The 21,293-nt window shown below is 39.3% G+C and overlaps 1 protein-coding gene across 1 annotated transcript in view; it reads left to right on the top strand.

Annotated features, from left to right (window-relative positions):
- Window positions 1–21,293, top strand: part of LOC131543086 (gamma-aminobutyric acid receptor subunit gamma-3) — a 120,629-nt gene that overhangs the window by 61,788 nt on the left and 37,548 nt on the right. Inside the window, 1 exon segment of the mRNA XM_058780309.1 lies at window positions 16,149–16,369. Coding sequence (XP_058636292.1) covers window positions 16,149–16,369 — 221 coding nt within the window.

Genomic DNA, 21,293 nt, shown 5'->3' with positions numbered 1-21,293 from the left:
CAATGATGAGTCGGACAAAGTTAGCCGATGCATGCCATTTTACTCTATCGTGCAGATAAATGTTGTCAGAGTTGCAGTGCACAAAAACTCCTGGGTGGACTGACCTGAATGAACTGAAATAAAAGCAGAATTTAAATGTTCTTTCACCGTTTTCTGAACTACACAGCACAGCAAGAGCACACGTCACACAAACACATTTCTCCGAACTATACTACCCATAATGCATTTCACTCTGAAGTACAACAGCCGTAGATAGTGATCTTCAGTGATAACTCTTATTTTCCTTCTCCCGCAACACTGTCATTGATATGACTGCGATAAGCGGTTGAAATCAACCACACACTCATCACAATGAAAACATCGACCTTAGAAATAACGAACGTGAACATTGTGATAACGCCGATGTATATGGCTAACCCCCGTTGAAATGCATACACAAGAATGCTTATTTAATTTAACCTGTTTCATGTCCGTTATTTTCGCCACGTCCGCAGAGCAAATACATATGCTCTAAATTGTGTTTTGCTCCAGCTGTATAAACACAGATGCTAAATGCTGCTGCTAATATGCTTAATATTTCGCTCCTGCATACAATGCAAACTGCTAACATGACATGATTATGGTTGCTCATTTTTAATTCAATTAGGCAGACCATGCAATACACAAAGCAATATGGATTAGAAGAGCATTCATTTATCTTAGATGTTGATTTCGCTGTTTCTGAAGCATGCTGCAAACTGCTACAGCAAGCAGTAGTCAAGCATAGTCATATATTTGAATGTTGAGCAGCGCGCTCATTGGTTACCGATATAGGAGAGAACCAATCAGCTGTGCCATGTGATAATGATGTCATTAGTCATTAATTTACAGCTCTCTGGAATACTTGATTCTGATTGGTTGATCGTGCCAATCTATGGTCTGATTTGTCCCTGGCAAAAGTACTTCCTGCACCACACTGCTGTAGTTCCTTTTTTTCCTCACACAGCCTATTACTCCCCTATAACAGCATTATTTCATGTCCATTTAATAATATATTTGGTAAGTTGCCATTTAATGAGTGGGGTCATTAAAAAAGGATTAAAATCACTCTTTCAGCGCTTATTTTGCAATATTGACCCTCTGACTGTACTGTATTATTTCATAATTTAAATCTTATTTACATAGGAAATCATACTGGACTCTCACATTTTTTGAAGTATGAGGAAACTCCATCTCTCTGCTCCTGTAATCCTCCTTTGACTGTTAAAACATTTTATTGAACTGCTTTTAATGTTGTCAGACAGCAGTTTGTTCAGAAGTCTCCCCAAAGGATGTTTAGTACAGTGTCAACAAGAAAACAGAATTTTATCTCAAAGACACATAAGCACATTACTGTATGTAGCTTTCTGTATGTAACTTATTTACCCAGTTTGTCTCTTCTTTTAAACATTTGTTCACTTTTTAAGCTAAATTTACCCAGTTCTCACCATGAACATTAGCCTTAGATGCTGACATGACATAAAATCACCAGAGCAGGGATCATAGAAAATGCTATGGATATAAACGAAGTCGCTGGAATATACAGAATATAAGACTGAATGTGGCCCACTAGTCATGAGGATCTGTGTTCTCTGATTTTTACAACGGCAAATCTATTTGTGCATGTGCTGTTGTCTGGTTAACCTTGTGTGCCCCCAATTTCATTTCAGATTAAACACACTCAATTTTTGTGGTCACTGCCATTCTCCTATTTAATTTCCTCCTGAACAATGCAGCAAGGAGGGGGATGAGTGCCTTTCGTATGTAATCTGCCGCTGCAGTAAATCAGTTTATTACGAGAAACTATCAAAGAGCACAGGACATGATGATGGAAAGTGAGATGCAGGACCAGAACATTCCTCTGTGGATGAAATTCCTGTTCTTGTTTGCTGCATTCCAAATGTGATAGAAGCTAATTATAAATTTTATAATTGCAGCACAGATGGACTGCTAACAAGGTATTCAGGCCATTCTCTAACAACATTAGGATTTATTACATTTGTTTATTAATCTAGTTCTGTGTTCACAAAGGCAGGCCAGATACTGTAAATGTGTTGGGAAGGAGCTAAAAGTGAATAAAAAAGTGACTCTACTAACTTAACTTCTCTATTTTAGTATTGCTTTTTCAGTTACATTTCAGTTACAAGTTGCATGACAAAATGTTTCACCACTTTTTAATGTCAACCTGCACTTTGCACAAAACTACACAGCTGCGTGACCCAAAGCACTTTTCAGATGCTCCCTTCTAAACGGTCCTCTCTCGTATGTAGCCAGTAAGCATCTAATTCATTCTAGTGAATAATCTATTCAATTAACAAATCCAAAAAACCATTCACAGATTCTCTGCTTTTTAGTTTATATAAATTAGGCTGAAGTTTATTTTGTTGTTGAATTTAGTTTGTTGTTTCACCATAATGAAGTTCATTTAAAAACCTTTTGTTTTTGTGCCACAGAAATACAGCTGTATTAAATTGTATTAAATTCTGTATTAAACTGTGAGCAGCTAGTTTCAAAGTAGCTTCCCCAACATAATTACAGGCTTTAGGTTGCATCATAAATTATAATGGCAGCTTAATATATTGAGTTGTTTAATATGTTTGACCGCTTACTGATTATTTAATGGTCTGTTAATGATAAACTACCTCCAGAGTGTGTATAGCTGTATATATATATATATATATATATATATATATATATATATAGACATACTACATGTCTACTAACTCTCAGAGTAGAATGTTAGGGTAGGTTTAGGGTTAGTAGAATAAGTTGACATATACTTGCAAAGTTTCTGATAGTCAGTATGTTGTATGTTGTGGACCCATCAAAATAAAGTATTAGAAGATATTAAGCCTACTAATACTCTAATGACTGCTAGTTGACATGTAGTTGCAAAGTTACTTACTGTTAGTAGAATGTCTAAAGTGGACTATCAAAATGAAGTGTTACCAACATCTAAAATGATCTTCATTTGTACATTTTCATTTTCCGACACATTTTGCCAGCACGGGTCACATTATGCAATACTTAGGGTTAGGGATATAGCATTAATGACACCATATTATATTTATGATCATCTATAATTTTCTCTCTAAATATAGCACTTTATGTACATAAAGGCAAATATAACATGAGTTAGCCTGTCAAGATGCATCATGAAAAGCAGGATTGTGATGTCTGGGCAAATGTGTTAACTCATTTATATGTGGCTTCAGGGTAGTTATGATATTAACAGCAAGGCACAGAGGTACGATACAGTTTGTGTATGTGAACTCGGCAGGGTGATTTTAGCTATCTGAAAGATAAAGAAGAAAGCAGCATGGAATGTTTAGATCGAGTTCATGGCTTTGCCTCTAGCTTAGAGCCGTAACCTATTTAGCTGTTTCAGTAAGGCTGGAAAACCCTGTAGTTCCCATCGATAAAATAACCCTGGGGTGTCTGTAATGAGGGCAGCAGCACATGCCTCCAGCTCTGCCAGTGAACATATGCAGCCCTCTTTCAGGGGCTGAGGTTGACCCTGCAGACTTCTGCGGCATAATCATGAGCGCTGCCAACATTTCTCCACAAGTCAGCGGCCCACTTATTTGTCACTTGGTCTGGGTGGCCTAAGATGATCAGAAAAAAACTGCCACTTTTCACGCCTGTTTGCTGGAGACCATCACGGCCTCTATTTCTCTTTCGAGAGGGTGTGAAATGGAGGGTTTGAGTTTTGAAGTACCAGGTAAGAACCTGAGTTAGATGGGGAGTTTGAACACTGAGAGGGATGAAATGATGGAATGAAGAGAGGGGCGGAGGGAGAAAGAGAGGGAGGAATGAAGTGATGGAGAGGTGAGTGCTTGAGACGGGTACGGACGGAGGAGAAAGCGACGTGGAGAATGTGAATGAGCGTGTGCAAGTGCAAGGAGAAACTGAGGGGAGGTGAGACAGGAAGGGAATGGTATGAGAGGAGTGTATATGGAGGACAGAGGGAGGGGTGAAAAATGAATTGGAGTAAAAAGCAGTGTAAGCACTTTTTCGCTTCACTGGAAAGTACATGAATCTGAAAGCAGTTTTCTCCAAGAGGGAATTCCTAGTGAAACTGGCTTTCTTTTGGCGCAGCACTGTTCACAACTATTTTGTGTCTACTCCGAGTCTTATGTAAAGCTACAGTTCACCCAAAAATGAAAGTCCTGTTGTTATTTACTCATCTTCATGCCATGTTTGAAGAATATCCTGGAAACAAATCAGTATAATGAAAGTGAATGTGCACTGGGACTTTCAAGCTTCAAAATGACACAAAAAAGCACCATAAAAGTGGTTATTTTGACTCATGTGCTATATCCAAAGTCTTTTGAAGCCATACAATAGCATTGTGTGACAAAAAAAAAAAAAAAAGTTTAAAAAGTAGCGATGCCTGATTCATGAACTAATTGTTCTTTTGAATTTGATCATTTCAATGAATCGAGTTCACAAAACATAATCTAAATGATTTCTTCACAAATTGGAAAGGCAGATCAGATGAATTCTCACTGATTCAAATGTCTTACAATTCAGTATGTCCCTCACATCTTATGACTAGTAGGACTTGCAATATTGCACATGAGTCATTTGAACCACTTTTATGGTTCTTGCATTGGGCTTTTGCTATCTTTTTGAAGCTTGAAAGCTCCAGTTCCCAATTCATTGTAAATGTTTCATATGAGAGGTAGCAAACAATAACGGGACTTTCATTGTTGGGTGAATTATCCCACATGAACAGAGGAAAACAGGCTTGTTTCTGAAATTCAAAATGTTCACAAGGTCATCCTACTTTATTTTAATTGGATAAAAATCTAATATAGAACAGTTCACAGGCATTTCTTTAACTAGAGACTTGCACCGGGAGGTAAATTCTCAGTGTTTCAGTGAGGACACAAACAGCAAGCTCCATTATTAGGCCATAGGGGATGCTAAGTGTTAAATAGCATTGTCTCGAGATGAAAAGTGTCTGTTTTTCTTCAAGAGGACAAAATCTTCAAGGGACTCCACATGATATAAATGGTTGTGGCAGTTATTATCTACAAATAGAGATGAAAGGCACACTATAACACTAATCCAACACAAATATTTTAAAACCATGCTTAGTCAAACTAACAAGCGCAACTTAACACCTCAGCAAGCAAAAGCCATTGCGCATTGTAATCCACACCAGTGTTGCTGATGCTGTCAAAATTTGTGAGGAAATGTTACATATTATATTAGCACTGGTTTTCAGTGGTTTAAAGTTACCACTTTACAGGTTTGTTGACTCTGTAATATAAATGCGGTTCCTTGGAGCCCATGGTGTCCTCAGGAGACGTAGCACAGATCTGCAGCTCAGTTGGAAACAGAACTTTTCCACTGACTAATCTAAAGAGTTTACTCAAGCCTCCCGAGAATACATTGTTATTTCCTTAACTCATTTCTCGGCAACAGAAGTGGCTGAATAAATGAATACAAATGTCTTTATGCTGTTTTTAATGGAATTTAACTAATTTACTTTGTAATACTAAGTTTGCAATGTTAGGATGAGCTAAATGTTAGTAATAGTTTCTGTATTTCTATGTCTGTTGTCAGAATTAAAAATATATAAAATACCATATACTAAACTGGTATGAAAAAAACGGGTACTTCTTGCATAACTGCATCTTTAGGAACATAAAGGAACTCATTGAAGCTGTGCTCACAATAACTCTAGGAAACGTTTGTGTAATTGGATGGATAAAATGTATATTTAATTAAATGGGGAAACAGCAGTGCAAATGTACAATTCCTTTCAGAGTTTGTGCTTTGAGAAAGCATTATTTATTCTTTCCTTTCTGTGTTTAGAAAAGTACATTTTTAACATAGCTTGTCATTATAGTATATACATGCTAGTCATGCTGGGTCTTTACATTTGCTTTGAATTGAGATTATTCTATTGAATATCCTCTCTTTTTTTAGATCTGCATAAAGATAAAGTAATGTCTCAATACAACATAGAACACTGATCTCCGCAATGTGTGAACAAGCATCATTTAACATTATATCATGCAGAGTGCGTGTATAATATTGACTTTTTTGTGGAATTTGTATTTGGAATTGGGAAGATGAAGTAATGGCAAAGGAGGTGGAGTCCAAGTCATGTCTCAAGTCTTTGTTCTATTTATTAGCAACAGTTCTTTCAGCTAGTTATTGAGGCTAAATCGGTTTTGAAATACTGATTTCACAATATGATTTTCTCTCAAAAAAAACTTAGAAAAGAAAAGGTGTCCATTTATTAATTGTCAGACAAAATGCTGCACATTTCTTTGTAAAATTTAAATATGTCAAACAACAAATGAATAACACAAATGAAAGAAATCTCATATAAACAAACTAAGGCTTTGTCTGTGCTCTTTTTCAATTTAAAATTAGAGGCAACCACTGTGTTTTAAACACAACACAATCCAAACAAAGAGGCTGCATACATGCAGCATGAGCAGTTTTTAATCTAAATTGGATTGTATAATTTCGAAATTTGAAGCAAAAACAAAATGGTCTGACTTTAGTTTTGTGAAACTATTCTGTATAAAACATCTGCATGAAGCAATGCTTGAGGTACTTATAGCGGCGGTTCAGAATTCAAATATCCGGGGGCCGTCGCTAAAAATGAATGCTCTATCGTGTTAGAAACATGACCTACACCAAACCCAACCCTAAACCTACCCGATAGTGTTGACAAATGCAAAACTGATATTAAAACGCATTTGTTGATGCAACCGTGCTATTTGAATTTCCTTATATGCAGATTTGAACTGTTTTGTCAAACTGTGGTTTCACGGGATTCGAATCGGAGCTCCTCACCTCTCAAGTACGTCTCCGTACACCGTGAGCTACCGAACAAACCTACCGTCTATGAAAACCCATAGATATGAAGCTGGATATGTGTGATGCTAATGTTCAAAAGCATCAGTTTTCAAATCTCCCAGCATATTAATATTGTTTTGAAGTCATAACATGATATTCTTCAATTAACTGTGCGAAAATTACGCTTTATTAATCGAAACTCTGTAAATTTGTGTGAAAAGGAATAAAAGGCATCGGGGTTTTACTGCCTCTAGTGTTCATTTCTTTTGGAAACTGCAGTGATATGTATTTATTGGTACGTATTTCGTCTTGCTAAAAAGTGCCCCCAGGGACGTTTATGCCATGAGACCAGGTAGATTTTTGAATGGCTGACAATGGAAAAAGATGCTTTTTGGGCCTAGATGGTGGGCCACTTTTTTATATTTCTTAAAAACATTTTATACATTGTATGTATATACTGTTAGGTAACACAGACTATCCCAATGAAAACTGGCAACAAAGATTAAACTTTTTTTCTGTGCTTCCAAGCAACACTTTGGATCACCTCAGACCTGGACTCCCCGAGGTGTATTTCCTGCAGGCCGCTCCCCTGTGGTTGTCATGGCTAAATGCTATATTCATTTAATGCTGCTCCTTGCCATCCCTCTGGACGTGAACGTTCCAGAGCTTGCATAACTCTGCCTTGGCCTGTTTTATCATTCATTCAACAGGCCTTTATTTATATATTCTCTTTCTCAGATGATAAATGGCACAAGGAATTTAATTAGAGCTATGGGAGGAGAAGGGGCCTGATGAATCTGATACTTTGTGGCTCTCACACACAAATCAAAGGTGAAAGTGTGTGTGTGTGGGACAGCGGAGCAGGGAGATGTCATTACCACAAATGGCGTGATGTGCCTGTCAGGCGTGGTGGAATTAACTCACTCATTCTGATCTCAACAGCTGAGGGAGCCACTCGGCTCAGGGAAATCACTAATCTGTATGCAGGTCATTTGTGGACACGACAGGAACCGGAGCAGAAAATGATTCCTTACTCACAAGAGCCTGGGCCAGACAATTTACTGTAATGAGTGATATTCCTACTAGTCCTTCAGAAATTACATATGAAAATATTTCCACTCTGAAATACTTCCAGAGAATATTTTTGAATGAAGCTTTAAGGAGATGGGTACACAGGTGCAACAAATGTCTCTTGAGGTTACGACACTTTACTGGATAAAAATAGATTCTTATTCGTGGAAAAGTGCCATCAAAATGTATGTACTTTCAGAGCTGACAAAGCTAGGATGGTTATGTATTTTGGGTAACCGCTAACAATACTGATGTAAACTGTGGTCATTTCTAATAAAAATCCTTGGACCCTATGGGACTACACAAAAATGAAGCCATTCTGATGCCCACCAAAAGAAGAGTTCACCCAAAATTGAAAAGTTCTGCCATTATTTTCCCACCCTCATGTCATTCCAAACCTTGTATACCTTGTTTTTGAAGAATTGTAATGTAGATCTTGCTATAAACAAAAACACTAAAAGCACAATAAAAGTACCCTGGTGGTCACTATGTAGTGTCTTTGTTTGGCAAAAATAGGTGTCTACTGTTGTTCCCTGGAAAAATACCAGCATAGCTTTGGTGAATTATTCCTTGAAAAGAGCATACATTTTGCATTGACATTTACACACAGCACACAGCAATAGTAGATCTATAGCAATAGTAGTCGTTCCTACTGAAATGCAATTGTACACAATGGTTATTATCCTTTGAATCAAGCCCTACAACAAAGCCTGCAGCTAATGAATGTGTTGGCATACAACCACTGACATAAATGTGTCTGTCAGGACCTCTAAGGAAAGGGAAAATTAGTTGTTTCATTTCTTATTCATTAAATAAGTCTTCCCATTGCAGTGTACCACAAAGCAGGAACCTTGATTTTATATGCATTCTCCACACATTACCATTTCCACAGCTATCCCGACGGATTATCCAGACAAAAACAAGTCTGGTGGAATCAAACTATGGCAGACTGTTAATAACAAAATTATTTCAGTGGAAACCCACAAACTGCCAAACCTGCAGACTAAATGTGCAACCTACTAAGGTATGTGAGGGCTTGCTTTGTGATAAAGACATCCAGTGGGACACAAACAAATCTGTTGCTATGTTCCACCATCCATTTTATAATGGCATACATCACTTATATACAACATAGTACAATAACGTACTGGGTTATTTACATAACCTCGGTTCCCTGATATACGGGAACGAGTACGGAGTCATTAGATGCTAATAGGGAAATCTCCTTTTTCTCCGAGGACTGAAGACTTTTTCAATCATGCAGTGTAACTGCACGGCCATTCGTTCGTGCAGAGATAAAGAAACGAACCAATGGCTCGGCAGCGGTGCTGCACGAGCCTATGGCAGTGAAGCCTGCCAGAATGGGCGGGGCCATCTGGCTATATAAGTGGGCATTTTGCCATAGGATCTCAGGTAAATTCTCCTTCAGCGATGACACTGAGTCGTGCAGCATCAAGGAACAGCAAGGAACGCAGTACTTGTTCCCATATCTCAGGGAACCGAGGTTACGCAAGTAACCGAGTACGTTCCGTTTCGATACTTCACTCGTACTGCGTCGCTAGACGCTAATGGGGAACCAATACAATCCTGCCGTGCCATGTAAGAGGAACGACTGATATAAACTGGCCTTGAGTGATAAGGGCTCAGAGGGACCAATTATATGCAGGGTGAACCCTGCAAAAAGCAAGAGGGCTGAACTTCATAGAGGTCAGCCCAGCTTTAGATAATTGTTCCAACGGTCTTATGTACAGCCTCAGCACTATTAATAGGGCCAAGAGCGGTCTTGAAGAATCAGGCAGAGCCTGAGACTTAGACCGCCTTAGATAGGTGTGTGCCCCTTTAAGCAGATAAAATACGGGCCTGTAAGGCCGAAACGTCCAAGCTATAGAACCTGGCGAAGGTGGACAGCGAGGCCCAGCCGGCCACCGCACACATGTCTGCTATGGACACACCACTAGACCACGCCCAAGAAGAGGCCACGCCTCGAGTGGAATGGGCTCTCACTCCCATAGGGCTCTGAAGGCCCAGGGAGGAGTATGCTAGTGCGATAGCGTCCACCAAACATCGAGAGATCCTCTGCTTTGTGACCGAAGACCCTTTGGTGCAGCCACCAAAGCATAAGAAGAGTTGTTCCAACTGCCTGAAGGGGGCGGAACGCACAATGTAAATTCTCAATGCCCTGACTGGGCAGAAAAGGTTAAACTCCTGGTCCTCCTCAGAAGGAGGATGCGCAGAGAGAGTAATAACCTGGGCTCTAAAGTCGACCTCTGCCTTGCCAAAAATCTACCAGATTTTCTGAACCGTTTGTGGGTGAAGCATCCACTCTTCTGAGGGGACGTTGCTCCGAGACAGCATATCTGCTCCTTGGTTCAGCATGCCAGGCACATGTGCTGCCCTCAATGAACGCAGGTTGAGATGTGCCCACTCCAAGAGGCGCCTTACCATCTTACCGTCATGCTGTCTGAACAGACTAGCACGTGGTGCCCTCACAGGTCCGGCAGGAAGGTTTGAAGAGCTCGACATACTGCATTCATTTTGAGGCAGTTGATGTGTAGCCGGCCTTCTGCCTTCGACCAGGAGCCAAAGGTCAGTTTGCCCTCGCACAGAGCTCCCCAACTTGTGTTGGAAGCATCTGTCGAGACAACCTTCCTTCTGTAAACTAATCCCATCGTCACGCCTTGCTCGACCCACTGAGGGTCCTGGCAGGGGGCCAGGGCTGCTAGGCAGGCCTGGCTCACGCTGATGCGACCATGATGCCACGCATGGGGCGGAATCAGAGGTTTCAACCAGTACTGAAGGGGTCTCATTCTGAGCAGTACTTGAGGCCCAGCATCTTTTGAAACTCTCTGAGAGGGTATGAGGCTCCAATTTTGAATGATGGTGAGCTGCTGTATAGCCAGTGCACAATCTGGCGCGACAACCGCCCTCATGTGGACCGAGTTGAAAACTGCTCCCAGGAACGAAGTTCGTTGGCTGGGGGACAGAAAGCTCTTGGCAAGATTGATCCTGAGTTCCAGGTGCTCCAAGTGACTGAGGAGGAGGAACCTGCATCAGCTCAGCCTCTGAATGTGCCAGAATAAGCCAGTCGTTGAGGTAATTCAGGATAATTCAGAACCGAACAGGGTGCTTGAGGGCGCAACAGAGGGCGCTTTGGGATCAGGATGACGCCGGGGGCGCAGGATCCAAGATCAGCTTGGGTCGGGGTCCTTGGTGCTTGGGAAACGGGTAGCGTCTGGCCGAGCGGGAGCGCTGTCGAGGCTCAGGCTTCTGCACAGGCTGAGCGGGCGGCGGCACAGGTTTTGCTGGCTGTTGTGCTGGAGGAGGTCTGGAGTAACTGGTGGCTGTTGCAGAGCTGGAACATTTAGGCAAGAAGTGTCGCATAGCCTGGTACGACTTCTGCGCTGCAGTAAATCGATCTGCAAAGCCCTCGACGGCAGATCCAAACAGCCCCGCAGGGGAGACTGGCGAGTCGAGGAAGGGGACCTTGTCAGCCTCCTTAATTTCGGTGAGGTTTAGCCATAAGTGGCGCTCCAGCACCACTAAATTGGCCATTAACCTCCCTATGGCCTGTTCCGTGGCCTTGGTAGCCCTTAGAGCCAGGTCTGTAGCGCTGCGCAGCTCCTTGAAAGCTGCAGCATCAGGTCCTGACTCATCAATAGCCTGGAGGAGTTTGGCCTGAAAGACCTGTAGCACAGCCATAGAGTGTAGAGCTGAGGCGGCCTGCCCGGCGGAAGAGTATGCTCGTCCAGCGAGGGCAGAAGTCATCCTGCAGGGCTTGGAGGGGTGAGCGACCTTCGCAGAAGTGAGTACTCAGAAGTGAGTTCACCCCTCACATTTTTGTAAATATTTTATTATATCTTTTCGTGTGACAACACTGAAGAAGTGACACTTTGCTACAATGTAAAGTAGTGAGTGTACAGCTTGTATAGCAGTGTAAATTTGCTGTCCCCTCAAAATAACTCAACACACAGCCATTAATGTCTAAACCACTGGCCACAAAAGTGAGTATACCCCAAAGTGAAAATATCCAAATTGGGCCCAGTTAGCCATTTTCTCTCCCCGGTGTCATGTGACTCGTTCTCAGGTCTCAGGTGTGAATGGGGAGCAGGTGTGTTAAATTTGGTCTTGTCGCTCTCACTCTCTCATACTGGTCACTGGAAGTTCAATATGGCACCTCATGGCAAAGAACTCTCTGAGGCTCTGAAAAAAAGAATTGTTGCTCTACATAAAGATGGCGTAGGCTATAAGAAGATTGCCAAGACCCTGAAACTGAGCTGCAGCATGGTGGCCAAGACCATACAGCGGTTTAACATGACAGGTTCCACTCAGAACAGGCCTCACCATGGTCGACCAAAGAAGTTGAGTGCACGTGCTCAGCGTTATATCCAGAGGTTGTGTTTAGGAAATAGACGTATGAGTGCTGCCAGCATTGCTGCAGAGGTTGATGGGGTGGGGGGTCAGCCTGTCAGTGCTCAGACCATACGCCGCACTCTGCATCAAATTGGTCTGCATGGCTGTTGTTCCAGAAGGAGTGTGGAGGAGCGCAAGGTCTCTAACATCCACCACTTCCGTGATGTCGTCATGGAGGAGTGGAAGATGACTCCAGTGGCAACCTGTGAAGCTCTGGTGAACTCCATGCCCACGAGGGTTAAGGCAGTGCTGGAAAATAATGGTGGCCACACAAAATATTGACACTTTGGGCCCAATTTGGACATTTTCACTTAGGGGTGTACTCACTTTTGTGGCCAGCGGTTTAGACATTAATGGCTGTGTGTTGAGTTATTTTGAGGGGACAGCAAATTTACACTGTTATACAAGCTGTACACTCACTACTTTACATTGTAGAAAAGTGTAATTTCTTCAGTGTTGTCACATGAAAAGATATAATAAAATATTTACAAAAATGTGAGGGGTGTACTCACTTCTGTGAGATACTATATTTCTACGGTGAGTGTCTTCAAGTCCCGAGTGTCAGCGAAGGGAAGATCGTCATCGTTGAAGGAGAATTGATCTGAGATCCTATGGCGAAATGCCTGCTTATATAGCCAGATGGCCCCGCCCATTGTGGCGGGCTCTGGCGGGCTTCACCGCCATAGGCTCGTGCAGCACCGCTGCTGAGCCATTGGTTGGCTTCATTATCTCTGCACGAACCAATGGCCGTGCAGTTACACTGCGTGATTGAAAAAGTTTTCAATCCATGGAGAAAAAGGAGTTTTCCCCATTAGCGTTTAGTGATGCAGTACAAGTGAAGTATCGAAAGGGAACTGTGTATTCTATTGTGTGTGTCGTGTTTACTAATGTTTTGGCCATGTAATTCCTTGTTTATCACACCAGTAAAGCTTCTTCAGTGAATCTCTCCCGCATCGGCTTCAGCTTTGTGATTTAGAGAGCACACTCAATACTGTAAAACATTCATTCTTTTTTTTCGGTGTTTGATGCTTGCCCGCAGCTTTGAAGCAGCACTCCAAAACCTAATTAATATAACAGATTGTCTAGCAGCACACAGACTGTGACAGTCTGGAACTCTCAACAACAAGAAAATGTTTGCACTCATTTCGTTATACAGGATCATTCATAATCTTTCTTTTCAAAAGAGTAAAGTTAATGCATAAACTGGCAACAGTTTGTCTTTAGGCGTCTTTGAACCAACAGACTCTGCCTCTATTGTTTACCATCTGTGCATTGTTTTTGTCCAGATGTAATGGAATCACCTCACATTAGTTCTGTTTATTCTGACGCTCAACACATTTTCACTTGGACGGCGATTAGACCTGAAGTGATGTTCTTTTCCGCCTATCTCTGAACTCCCTTTGGCTTCTAGAACAAAAGGTCACAATTATGGCCTGACAGCTCTCATGCCCACTGACTTGTGATAAATGAGACTGGTATTATAATGAAGAGACCCACCTTTGGGGAGAAATAGCAAAAGGTCAAATGACTGTCAGGCCGGTGCAGGTACGTGGGGTTGGAGGGTGACAAGCACCATTAATTATGAAGTGGGACAATCAGTTTAGATTGGAGGAGGAGCCGCTAAGATAGAGTTTTCGATGTCAAGGATAATCCATCCCATTCATAAAATATAATGGAATATAGACTCACATATTTGCTATACAAATGCTTTTTCATGAATATAACCTCATTTGTACTGTGTGCGAAATAGTAACTGTGTTAATTAAAATACATGTTGTTTGCAAAATAAAATAATTGGCTGTCCTGACATTGTCCTAAAGCCAAAATAATTAAGTATGTATTAAGTTGGCAGTGCATTTTTTTTCCTATCAACTCTTAGAGCTATGTTAGATTATATACCCGAAGAGAATCATTTTATAGCATTTTTCACAATAAATACTGTTCCAAAGCAGCTTTACAGAGAATATTGCCTAACAGCCCCCAGTGAGCAAGCTGAAGGCAACAAACGCAATGAGAAAATCTCCAGAAAGATACAGTACAAATACAAACTCTTAAGTACACTACATGTACAGAGAAATAAGAAATGTCTCTTAACAGACTACAATAATAATCTCATGACTATTTCCTTTAAAAAAGTAGAATGTTTATTTATTTAATTATTGATTTATTGCATTTCTATTTAAATTTTTATTCTGTAAAACACCACACCATCTTTTGACCCCCTGGGGGTCTGCTGACCCCAGTTTGAAAGCATTAAGAAATTCAGAGCTATTTTTGAATGTATTCAAACAAATATAAAGCCATCACTTTGAGTTTGGTATACAATGCGATGACATTTTAAGAAAGTCTCTGTCATGCAGCGTCACAGATGCCCACATTTATCTTGCTCATGGATCATTTACTAAGTTAGCGCAGGTCACATTGATCAGCTCTGTGTGGAGGTTTGTGCAGACTTTAGTGGGGTCAGTGCACTTAAAGGCTGGCCGGTTGAAACGTCTGGAGTAAATTAGTTGGAAAGTTTATAGGGCTAGATTCAGACATCAAAGCTGGAATAGATAATGAGGCCATTAGTCTTCCTACCTCAAATCACTCCAAAGAAGGTCTTTTGCACATACACACGCTGATGCATAGGCACATATTTTGATTAGACTGCTCCCACAGAATAGTTCTAATTGTGGCAAATGTTTGAAATGGAAATTGATTCTGAGCTATTTATGCACCATTTCAGATGCAGTGACTCTTACACCTCAGAGACCCTGTCAAACTTCTGCATTCAAGTTCTGTCAGAAATTCTGCGTTATGGTTATATTTACCAATCTATAACCCAGGAAACATTTACACCTAAAAAACATTCAGTGAGACTGCATATTAAATGCATATCCTCCATTAGGCGAACCCCATTATCAGCATTCGCTCTGACAGTAAAAACCAAAAAAATTACCTCCAGGGATTTTTTTTTTCAAGCATAAAATTCAGTGTACCATAATTAATGTATTAATGGTATGATCTGATTTCAAAATTACCCCTTTTTGGAGACTAATTCAGACTGTAATGGCAAAGAGCATTTATGAAACAGCTGTTGAGCTTTCAACAAACTCTGGCCTCACTCGCTTTTTGTTGTTGCTGTGTTAAAAGGATCCGTCCTGTAAATGTCTCCTGCACAATAAATCAAGACCTCCTGCCCCCAAAACACACTACTGAAAATATATGATATGAAATATTAGATGGCTTTTAACCATAATGTGATAAGCATTTTTCCTCACAGGTTGCATGGGTCAGATGGAATATTTACCCATGTATGCAAGTATCCAGCAGCCTTTGGGGGCATCTGTACAACTGCTAGGGTGACGTACTGTATAAAGCCAAAGAAATCCCTCAAAGTTTGTGGACCATGAGGGTGTGATTATGTGTCTCTCCCCACATTCAATTCCTGTGGCTCCTGCTGCCAGCTTCTACAGTGCCAGAACCTCATAATCCTTGTTAAAGTATCTCAAAGCTGACTTTGACCTCCATCCAAACCACAGTGGGATCGGCAGCGCTCCATCACTGAATACTGAATAATTCTGGCATTAATTTAAGGGCTGATTATATGAATTGTGGCTGCTGCTGTAAGGCTCTGTTTCCCACAGTGGGATTGTGTTAAGAGTGCTAAAGAAGACTAAGTCCATTGGAATGGGTTATATATTAAATATCAATTAACAATATTAACAATAATAGGTATACAGGTATTTATGGTTCAGAAGTGACCACTATTGAAGCTGCAATATATTACTTGGTCAATATGTTATTCATCATCTTTGATACATTACTTTTTTTTTCCACAGGAGTACCAGATTGACATAATATTTGCACAGACGTGGACAGACAGCCGGCTCAGATATAACAGCACTATGAAAATATTGACTTTGAACAGTAATATGGTTGGGCTCATTTGGCTACCAGACACTATCTTCAGAAATTCCAAGAACGCAGATTCACATTGGATTACTACACCAAATCAGCTCCTTAGAATATGGAATGATGGGAAAATACTTTACACTTTGAGGTAAGCCCTTTTTTAATAGTCTGATATTTGATTGTGAAAATAAATTTATAAAAATACAGTGGTATTTAAGATGAAGTGTTTTAAACAAAACTAAGTAATTATGTGGAAAATATGTGTAGCAAGATTGTTTATTGCAAATAAAAAATTCAGTTGCTTTCTTTACTTATGGAACTTGAGCACACAGAATGTGCACAATTGTTTTCTAAGACATTTGAAATAAAAAGTCAAGAAGCATTTTCTTTACTGAAATATGAAACCGTTAATGTGAACCACTTCATCAATGACAGTGGGTTGATTTTCAGTGTCTTTATTGAGAGTGTTTTTGTTTGCTACTTTTCATTTTTGCGAGATAAAAAGTAAATATAGGGATATTTTGTTGCTGAACACAAACAATTGTCAGTCTTGTCAATTCAAATAAGGATCACCCTGACAAGGCCACCAGAGGAAAAAAGTACATTTTTAAAACCCACAAGCTTTTGACAAGGTCATCATAACAACACTGTATGAAAGGTACAAGAGACAAACTATTTGCAAAACCGGATGTAATAATAAAGCAGACAGTAGGTCAGTGTCAGTGGTCTAGTTTCAGGATTCTTGCAGAGTGTAAATTACTTGAGTGGTACTTTGTGATTTTTGTTTACTTTAATCAGTACTACTAAGTAAGCGAAATACTTTAAATTATATAAATAAACATATATCATTTTATATATTGAAAATTATATATCTAAAGAAAACTGTGAGACTGGGGTTTTCAACTCTGGCCCTTGAGGTCACTCTCCTGCAGAGTTTTGCTCCAACCCAGTAACTTTCTATTAATCCTGCCCTTACGAAAATTAACCATGGTTTCATTATAGTGAAAGTGCAGTGACGATGTTTTTTCGGCGTATTGATTACCATTTGTATGATCACAGTTTTATATAAATACCACGGTTAAACTATGGTTAGTGTAGCAAAACTATGGTTAATTTGTGGTTACAATGGTTTAACTGTAGTAACCATGTGGTTTTTATTGGTCCCACTTTATATTAGGTGGACTTAACTACTATGCACTTTCATTTAAATTAATCATTTGATACAATGCACTTATTGTGTATATACATGTTTTTACATTTGTGCTTATGTTTTAAAACCTCAAAAGTGTTTTGCAATACAATATGAACACAAAAAGTACATTGTACTTATTGTTGATGTAAGTACATAGTAGTTAAAGCCACCTAATAAAAAGTGGGACCGTTTTGTTTGTAGTAAAACCATTATTAATTTTCGTAAGGGTTTACAGCGCCTGTGGCCTGCAGTTGATTCCTGAAGAACAGAATTTTGACTTGCTCCTCAGTTTGTAAAAAAGAAAAGAACGTGTTTAAAGTAATGCGCTTGCAATGGAGACCCAACAAGATACCTGGAGGGAAATGTCAAGATGTTTGTGGTTGTTCTTTCAATTTTTTCAAGCATTTAAACATAGCAACAAAATGAATGAAATTGAATTTTAAAGTAATATGTTTAGTTGGATACTAACACATACAGTATGCAACAAAGACTCTGTGATATGATTTTATCAGTCTATAATTAACCATTTCACTTGCTCGTGAACTTTTGAGTAAAATTTGGACACAACATCCTAGGGCTGGGTTTTGACACAAATTTCACGATTCAATTCGATTCTCATTCACAATTTTTGAGATTTGATTGAATTACCAATTAAATTCGATTCCATTCAATATCGATTATTTTGGATATATATCAGGTACAGACAGTACATGCCAAATTTTCTCAAGGAAAAAGAATCTCTCAACTAATGCTGTAAAATATACACGAGAGTCAGCTGGTACTACATTACTATAATATTGAAGGTTAAAATTGACTGATTTGTTAAAATTACACTTAATGAAGTTTTTAAAATAATAAATATACAATTAGCCTACATAATATTTCTACTTCAATTAGTTTTTTTGAAATATAAACATAATGGTGGCAGTCATAAAAACTTGATGGATTTATTCAAACATAAATTAAACATCGAAGAACAATAAATGAATATGTTATATGATGCATATATTTAGCAAAATGCCTCTCTCTACAGTTTATTTTTCTTTATTTTTTATTTTATCTGACTAATGCGTTTATGATCACCGAATATGTTTTTCTGAGGTAAATGTGACGTTACGTAACATTTGTTTGCAAGCTGTTATATTGACGTCTTTGCGCGGCTGAAACACTGATTGAGCGATTACATGAGACAAGATACGGATTGTAAAGTTGTACTCTTTCTTTTAACTTACCTTCGGATGTTTAGTCATGTTTATTTCGTGCTGAAACTGGTATTAATGTGGAGGAGATGATCAGTTCACGTACGCTACGCGCTGCCACGCCTGTTGAACTGAGGCACTGCAGCGATCTATCACTCCACATTAAACAGCGCCAAAATGGCATTTATTGTTTGAATACTGCAATACAATGGACAAAATTTGAAATCTGAGACTTTGTTTCATATTAAAAGTACCAAAGCACAATGCTTATTGCGATATATTGGATGGGAGGTGCCCTTCAACGTTCCTTCCATTAACTGAAAACAGACTAGACTAATCGATTCTTGGGATTTAAGAATCGATATCGTTCTGTAAAAATGAGAATCAATTAATATCGAGATATCAATATTTTTTACCCAGTCCTACAACATCCTTTTCTCTGTATTTTTTACACCCCTTTTTGTTAGTTCCAAAACCTCTGTTCCTAAATATGATTTCCAGTGCCTTTAATCATCTACCCAGACTGAGCAGATGTCACTTTGACATTTTTAGGCGCCTCTATTTCAGATTAGGTCATCTCTTTTAAAGTCCTTGATGAAATATCAGGAGCTGGGATGAATTTAGGTCCACAGTTACAAATTTACAGCAAAAAAGTCAGCAGTCACTGCCAAAGGCACTATGTCAAAGAGTATTCTCTGAGACAGCAAAACACAGTGTTCTGTTCTGATAAGTAATATTTATAATATTTGATGGGTCTGGGATGGGTCTGTGTTTTGATCGGAACGTTAAAGGCTTTGGAAATGTGACCAATGATCAGCAAATCCGAACTCTCAGTGACATCCGCCTGTCCTCTGGGTTAGAGCTCCACTGCGAGACAGCCTTTCTGGTCTGGTGTGACTACAGTGTCTGTGATGTTGAGATGTGATGACAGTCGTTCATATCCGACTAGCCTAGTTTGGTTCAGTGGTTGGTATTTGTGACGGATCTGTTCAATAAGACTCTAGGCTAGGTTTGACCACAATTAGGCCAGGAAGCCGCAGAAACTGCCTGTGATGTCATATATTATTTAGCAGCCCGCTGCAAATGGGGCTTGTGAACAAACCTTTGGAAACCCTGCATGGGCAGCAGCAGAGTCCTCTGGTTAATCTTTTATAGGGGCCAATTCACACTGTGAATGAACTGCACAACAACCTCTTACACAGTCTTGACTTTTTGGTCAAACAAAGTGCTTATGATTCGAATGGCAACTGCAACAAACAGTCCATTTAAGAGACGACTGCCTCCTCTCTTGAGAAAAACATTATTTACCTTTTGTTGATGCAAGGAAAACTTTTAATTAAGAAGCTTTAGATAGACCTCTGTCATATGGGCACTGGGTGACAATGGTACTCTCTTATTAAATTTCAAGTTATTCAATGAAACGCGAAAAGAACTTCTAAATTCCATTGGGGTTCTTGGAAGTACTCGTGTCTATCCTTAATGTGTTGACTGCATTTGAGAAGTTTTTAATAGTGTGTTTATTTATTGTAATAATTTATTCTAATATTGAACACATTATACTTAACATTTATCGATCCTATTTATTTCTTGCTTTTATTTCAATTTATTTATTTATTCATAATTTATATATATTTTATTTGATATATCTGTTAACTATAAGAATTTATTCTAATACTTAAATTGTTGTACTTGTACTTAACGTATTTGGATTATATTTATTTTTTGTGGTCTTTTAAATAATTTAACAATTATCCTGTTGTGTTGAAAATTGCTTTAAAAATCGCATAAATGATCACAATAGTGTTAAGAAAAAGAACATATCTGAAACCACACAATTTCCCTTCTTCCTACCTTATTTTATTTAATTTATTTTTTTAATAAAACACCACAGAGAGTGAATGTGCTCACACCACTGTAGACATTACTAATGAGAGCCGTAATGTGAATTACAGTATATGCCTCTGGCAATTCTCGTTATAAATACATATGTATCATCACGGCAGACTGGGGTGCACATGAGAAAGCATCGTTTGCTTATTGCAAACTAACACTGTAAGCAAATGGTTCATACATTTTCTTCAGCAGTGTCATCTACACAAGCAGAGCCCAAAGCTCATAGTTAACAACATAAAGTAACAAAATGCATAAAATCCTTCTTTCTCACTTGAATTGCACTATCAATCAAGCAATTCCAACTTTGATTCAAAGTGAAAGTGGAAATATGAAAAATATGGGCTTGTCACATGAAACTAGTCTATTGTTGTCTTTTCATAAGTCTGAAACTACCGCTGCAGTTTTCCAAATATAGTCAGATGAGTGGGTGTCCACTGAAGCCGACTCTGCCCTAGTTATTCAAATCGGGACATCCAAACACACACTGATACATTGCTTGTCATGTCCTTTTCAAGCTGTCCCTTCAGAAAAGCTCACCCCAATGAGAACAACAGCAAGATCAAGACCTTGTCTGCTTATGTACAATCATGATTTAAAGGCCATGTGTTCAAATAAATATACTGAAAGCTGGCATTAACTTGGCAAAGAACAGTGAAGAGCCTGTTATACAACCATTACAAAGACATTCATATTGCATAACATCATCAATTCAAGTTTGGGGTCAAGTAAGTTTTTTAATGTTTTGAAAGTCACTAACGCTCAGCAAAATACACTAAAACTAATCATAT

Source organism: Onychostoma macrolepis, chromosome 06 (assembly GCF_012432095.1).
Source record: "Onychostoma macrolepis isolate SWU-2019 chromosome 06, ASM1243209v1, whole genome shotgun sequence".
NCBI lineage: Eukaryota > Metazoa > Chordata > Actinopteri > Cypriniformes > Cyprinidae > Onychostoma > Onychostoma macrolepis.
Note: the sequence above shows the minus strand (reverse complement) of the source record. Positions and strands in the feature narration are given on the sequence as shown.